We start from the raw sequence: 6989 nt of genomic DNA on the forward strand, positions 1-6989 counted from the left end.
TTTATCAACAAATAACAAGATAATCTGCTTAGATATAAACTTTATTGTTTAAACAAGGAGGTTAAGATTGTAGTGACAATTTGTTCATTTCAAATAATTCATAACTACAGCCAGGCTGACATTAAAAAAAAAATGACAATCAAATGTCAGTCATCGAAAATAGGACACACATTTGAAGTGCCGTATGTGGGAAATATATATCCCTTAGCCTGGTAAAGGGTTAACAAGATTCAGCATATTATTCATGTCAGCCTTCCAAAATATTTAGCTCTAGGACACACATCTCGTAACGAAGGCCATTGAACAACCATTACATCTGCAAAATATTGTAAAATCTTGCCTGACAATGACAAGGTTCTTACTCTACAAATACTTTCCACAAACACTATCCTACAGTCCAATAAAAACATACAGCGTAACATGAAAGCAACTATACAAATAGGTATACATGTACCCGGGCCGTTACAAAAAATAACATCTGGTTTGAATGTATACACAACTGGAACTGTATGTAAAGTAGCATACAAAGTACTGAACACGGACGTAATGTATGACTGCCTCACATTCCTACTTCTAGGTATTTTACTAATAGCGTAATTAGTACCTTTCTCAATTGATTTATGTACTCTTATTTCACTACTAGTGTCATTATCGGCAACTATGTACAAGCGATCTTGATATTTATGTAAATCTAGCTTTTTTGATATCCGAAGCATTTCTGTTGTGTGTCCACCAGATCCAATGCAGAGCATAGTACGTAAAGATGCATGTTTTTCTAAGTGACAATTTGAAGAGATTATCTGTATAATCAAATAAAGAGCTCTTGAAACGACGAATATGGCCACTGCGGCTGGTATAGCTAATCCCAGATACATGACTTCCATGTCCAAATCTGGAATGCACAATGTTACTTACAAAACCTATATCGAACACTTCTATTTTAGTACATAGTTTGTTCCAGAAAATTGAGGAAAGTGCACTACATTCAAGTCCATAACAGGAAGTTACTTACATTAAATAACAGAACGCATTCAGTTAAAGTAAGGTCACCTTGTTTGAATGAGATAGTATCGTTTTATTGTTGTTTTGATCAAGGGGATCAAGGTATGCAACAATATAAAGTATCAATCAATCAATTTTTGTGTATTATGGCTCCATCAGGGCTTGATGATTCCGCCAGTGTCGAGGTTGGATAACACACGGCCAGTATGATATAGATCGTCGGTGATGTATATACGGTGTTCGGTTGAGTATCCATCCACCCTACAAACAAACACAAGCCATTCAACCTACGGACAACACGACCACTTCCAATAGTTAAAGACGTCATAAATCAGACAACGTTTGTTGTGTATGTATATAGATATATGTATGTATATATTATTAAGGTTATTATAACATTTACTAGATCCATCACCTGTCAGTATACCATACTTCACAGTTTGAACTCATTCTTAGTTAGGAATTTATTCAAAATATCACCAAATGTGGTATAAACTAGGGTTAGGAGGAAGTTAATATTTATTGGACGGCTTATCTCACGTGGGAGAAAATCATATATTGGATGACGTATTAAGGGGCATTCCAAAAGTATATGGTTAGTAGTACCTTCGTCCAGTCCACACTCACAGATCGAGCTGTCCCTTATTCGCATCTTGGCCAGGCGCACTGGCGAACAAATGTGACCAAGTCGTAATCTGATAATATTCGAAGTTGTTACCTTAGAATAGCCTTTGTGCTTGAAAAACCAGGGTTTAGGAGGGATATTTGGTTGCAAGTTACCGTAGTGTTGACCCTTGGCTCTACGTGAGAGCTGCCATGATTTATTCCAATTTTCAAAAAGAAGACATCTTATCGAAGATCTTATGTCTCGAGTAAAGCATTTTTGGTCAGAAGCGAAACTCTGGTGTATGGCAGATTTTGCACATTGGTCCACGACCTCGTTACCAGTTATGCCTGAGTGGCTAGGGATCCATGCCAAGACTACTTGCAAATTGGCATCATGGCATTCTCTAAGTTTATCTTTTATTTTTAAGGTAAGGTAGAAGTTATCCTTGGAGTGAAATGGTAGTCTATTCAGGTCCTGTAGGCAGCTCAGAGAATCCGTCAAGATTATACTTTTGTCTTGATTATGCGATTTAATATAGGTGATAGCTTCATATAGAGCGACTGCTTCGCCGGTAAATATTGAGGCTTGTGGGGGGCTTTTATTATTAAGTACTATTTTATATTTTGGGATCCATACCGCTGATCCTACAGATTCTGTTGGGTTTATTTTAGAGGCATCTGTGTAAACCTGTAGCCATCCCTTAAATTGTCTGTCCATAATTTGGTTAAATACTGTGTTTGCATTGGGAGTTTTTTTAGAAATTCCCAAGTCTAAGACGACTGTGGGTTGAAAGACTAATGTGTCGTAATTAAAGCAGAATATTTGATTCTTATCAAATTGGTAGGAATTTATATTGCAGTATTTTTTGTAAGATTTAATTAATGGGGGGAGTTCTTTATTTTTCCAGTAATTAGAGTCAGGAGATATATCCATTAGGGCTTTACATTTTGCTAGCAGTGGGTGATTCTCATATTGTATTATATTCATAAGAAATCTATCGGCCAAGTACTGTCTACGCATTATAAGAGGGGGGTCTAGACATTCCACTTGCAGAGCATTTATTGGAGATGACCTCATGGCACCAGTCACAATTCGCAGGCACTTAGCCTGGATTCTATCCAGTTTGCCCAGTGCTGCCATATTACAGGGTTCCAAAATGAAACTAGCATAGTCAAAGTGGCTTCGAACTATAGCATTATATAGAATTTTCTGGGTGTACGGATGAGCCCCCCATCGTACGCCAGACAGTGAGCGCATAGCATTAATACTTATTTCGCATTTTTTTGCAATATAGTCCAAATGGGGTTTACCAGTCATTTTAGAATCGAGCAGAACTCCCAGAAATTTTACCGAGTTAACAATTTCAATTTCTTGACTCTCCAAGGAGAGTTCTATAGGTGGGATATTTTTTTTACGAGTGAATACTACAGCTTTACATTTGGGGACGGATAGGGAGAGTCCATGAGCTTCAAGGTATTCTCTTAGGTAGAACAGGGCAGAGGCCAATCGGGACGAGCAGTCTGCAAACGATGAGGAGTTTTTGTATAGGACTATATCGTCCGCATATTGCAAAATATTGCAGAAGGAGTCTACCGTGGGTTCCAGATCATAAGTGTAGAGACTATATAGAATGGGGCTGAGGACGGACCCTTGGGGGAGACCCTGCCATACTGGCCTGGGCGGAAGAACATTGCCATTTGAACGGACACATATGTATCTGGCCATAAACAAATTGCTAATTACATTTGTCAGTCTTGAAGGGATATTTAACCGTTCCATTTTTTGTTTAAGTAGTGAGAGGTTGACATTATCATATGCTGCTGCAATGTCCAGGAAAACCGCTATAGTTTGCTCATTATTGCTAAAGGCCAGCCGGATATCTGTGGTTAGAATGCTGAGACTGTCAACAGTGCCCCTACCCCTGCGAAATCCGAATTGCGAGTTAGCCAGTATGTTACGGTTTTCAAGAATCCATTCTATACGATTTTTGATTGCATGTTCCATTATTTTAACCACAACTGAGGAAAGTGCTATTGGGCGATATGACGAGGCTTCTTTTGGGTCTTTGCCGGGTTTTAGTAAAGGAATGATGATTTGAGTTTTCCAGGGTTCGGGAACAGTACCGGTGATGAGAACATGGTTTATTATTTTCAGTAAGTACTCTTTGGTGGTTTTAGAGGATTGGGTTATAAATGAGAACGGTATCCCATCGATGCCAGGAGAGGAGTCCTTTAGGTGGTCCATAGCACATAATAATTCTGGGTAGGAGAAAGGGTCATTCATTTTATCTGTGGTCTTGTCCACTGGTATGGATTGCGGGAAGAGGTCTTCATTTGGAACAAAGGGAGGAGATAATTTATCTATAAATGCTGGTAGCCAGGTATTAGTATCATTGCATAAAGAGTCATTAAAAGTTTGATTCCTCCGGAATGCCTTTATTTTTTTCCATACTAGTGAAGATGGCGACCTTGGAGATAGGGACTTACAGAAACTGGACCACCCTTCAGCCTTTTTTTTTGCAAGCAGCCTCTTGGATCTAGCCTTCGTTTTTTGTAGGTTTAGGAAGTTTTCCATAGTGAGATTTTCAGAGTAGATTTTCTCTGTTTTTTTACGGTCTTTTATTATATTTGTACACTCCAGGTCCCACCAGGGGGGAGAAGGAATCTTGCGGGATTTTGTGTTTTTTATAGGAATAGATTCATCCGCAGACTGGCAGATGTGCTCTATAAAATTAGTGTATAATTCTGTAAAATTATTGTGGTTAATTTCAGGCATTGCCTTTATTCTATTTTCTAAGTTAGAGGAGTATTTATTCCAGTCCGCCTGGGCCGTTTTGTATTTTAGAAGTGGTTGGGGTATGTGAGCCGGGGGGCAGGGTCTGAGGATGGTGGATAATATAGGGAAGTGATCACTGCCATATGTATTGTTTAATACTTTCCAAGAGGTTAAGGAGGCCAGGTTTGCGGAAGCTAGAGTGAGATCCAGAGCACTAGGGTTTTGCAGCGGAGATGCCCTCCTAGTATTCGATCCATCATTCAGTACACATAAATTTAATTCATCAACCATGTTTAATAGGAAATACGAATTAGAATCGCACATAGGGGAGCCCCAGAGCGTGTTTTTACAGTTAAAATCTCCTAGTATTATATATGGTCCAGGAACGCTGGATATTAATGTTTGAAGTTCTTCTATTAAGTTTCTATTTGGTTTAGGAATGTAAACTGATATAAATGTAATGTTGAGTACTTTAGCAGCGGTAATAAAGAGTTCTGAACTGTGATTTATAAGGGGGAAGGCTGTGTATGTGTAATTTCTGTTGATGAGCAGGGCGCACCCTGCACCATTTCTTCCATCCTTTCTGTCATCCCTAAAACAGGCATACCCTGGGATCCTGAAACGAGAGCCAGGCTTGAACCATGTTTCAGATATGGCAAAAAGGACAGGTTTGAATTTGTTAATTAGGTGAATTATTTCGGTTTTTTTATTGTTAGCACTCTGTGAATTCCATTGAAGGACCCTGGGGTCCATATTTTGTGATAAGGGGGAGTATAGGCTGTAGTTGATGTATAACATTGTTCGGTAGTGTGGACCCACTTTTCAGTATTAAGTTAACTAAATTGACTAAGGCTGCTGTGAGGGTCTCCAGAAGGTATTCATTTTGGGAGGCATCTCCTTTGTTATCATTATTATTGAGGGCACACCCATTAGGCATAGCCGTCTGTGGGTCTCTGACAATGTCCCTATGTGCCCGCATGTTGTAAGATGGGGCGAGAGGTTGGCGGGGTTTAGGGGCTTTATATATTGTTTTGGTGTAGGACCTATGAAGATTTTGAGAAGGACCTGCGGGTTCTTCTATGTAGTTAGGTATTGGAGCATAATGTACCGCTGGTGCCATTCCCGTGAATCTAGGGGGGGGTTCAAACATCTTCTGGGACATTTCTGCATAGCTCATACGTATTGGGGGGAAGCGTTTGGAGGCCTCCAGGTAACCTAGATTTTCTTCAGCCATTAGTATTTTGATGGATTTCTGTCTTTTATGCTCTGGACAGATTGGGTCAGTCGCCTTGTGGCGACCTGAACAGTTAATGCAGGTAATCTTATCACCGGTAACATTGCATGATTCACCCGTGTGATTTTGAGCACAACAGTAACATGTGGGTTTTGATCTGCATTTAGCAGCAATGTGACCAAATTTACAGCATGACCTGCATTGGATTATGGGGAGGTCGTATACTTTTACCGGCATGGCCATATCGAAGAGATATATTTTTTCCGGAAGGTCTTGAGAGTGAAAGGTTATAACAATTGTCTTGGAGGGGACCCACTCTGGTGGCTGGCCCTCTCTGTGAACCTTACGGGACAGTCTTCTAGCTTTCATGATGATGCGGAAACCGAAACTTGAGGGGAACTTGATAGCGTCAACAATTTCATCAAGAGTCCAGTCTGTGGGGATATCCTGGATGACCCCCATTCGAGTAACAAGAAACCTTGGTATGGAAGCAGCTAATTTGTTTTGAGACAGCTTGTCTGATTTGGTGAAATTATTAGCCAACTCGGCCGTTTTGAAAGACACAGATACTTTATTACGTCCAAGGGATTTAATTGATCCTTCGATAATACCATCGACTCTGTTTTTGTGTAATAATTGGGCTACTCTAAGTGCTTGTAAGGTTAATCCCGCGGAAGGGTCTGGCTCAACTCTGTTAATGTGAACTACGAACGGTCCTTTGTCTGCCTCTGAGTATTTTAGTGGAGGATCGGAATCGTTATAGCCAGGGGCCACATATGTTGTTTGATTAGAATCCCCCGGGGGGTGTGCTTTTTTGGCCTTTGAAACGGTATCGTTTTCCGATCCTCTTTTGTTCGAGGTAATTTGGGAGTCCATGGGCGTCGGCTCGTGAAGGGAGGAATTTGCATTCTTACCCTCATTTGTTTTTTGTGATTCCAAATCACCTTGTATGATGGCGTCGGTGACCCCCCTATCAGGGGGGTCGGTTTTACCCATAATTACGCTAATTACTTACCCTATTTCCGTGTGTGTTAGTACCTTATCCACCAAACTATCACTACGGGTAAAAATTATACTAATCACGTCCACCGAAAACGCTTTTCTCTGACTAAGGAGCCCGAGCACGTGTGTACACCAACGCAGTGACGAGCAGAATCCCCAATATAAAGTAAGGTTATGTTATGAAGTTGTGATGTGTCACTGTCACTGTCAGTTCTACAGACGGTGCAACAAAATGGCATGCGATTTTACATAATGACCGGCTAAGTAGGAGCAATGAATTCAATCGATCGATCAAATGCCGCAATGTATTACAAATCGCATGCGATCGGTGACGTATGTAGAGGCCATTAAAAAAATAAAATCAAAAAT

At 40.3% G+C, this 6989-nt stretch overlaps 1 protein-coding gene across 1 annotated transcript; it reads right to left on the minus strand.

The window, feature by feature from the left end:
* Positions 1 to 55: 55 nt before the first annotated feature.
* Positions 56 to 6746, minus strand: LOC134791313 (UDP-N-acetylglucosamine transferase subunit ALG14 homolog). Its single transcript, XM_063762326.1, has 3 exons — positions 6634 to 6746; positions 1013 to 1263; positions 56 to 892 (listed from the first exon to the last, which is right to left on the minus strand). The coding sequence occupies exon 3, from the start codon at positions 882 to 884 to the stop codon at positions 243 to 245; it is 642 nt and encodes a 213-aa protein (XP_063618396.1). The 5' UTR covers positions 885 to 892; positions 1013 to 1263; positions 6634 to 6746; the 3' UTR covers positions 56 to 242.
* Positions 6747 to 6989: the final 243 nt, after the last annotated feature.

Source organism: Cydia splendana, chromosome 6, assembly GCF_910591565.1.
Source record: "Cydia splendana chromosome 6, ilCydSple1.2, whole genome shotgun sequence".
Taxonomy (NCBI): domain Eukaryota; kingdom Metazoa; phylum Arthropoda; class Insecta; order Lepidoptera; family Tortricidae; genus Cydia; species Cydia splendana.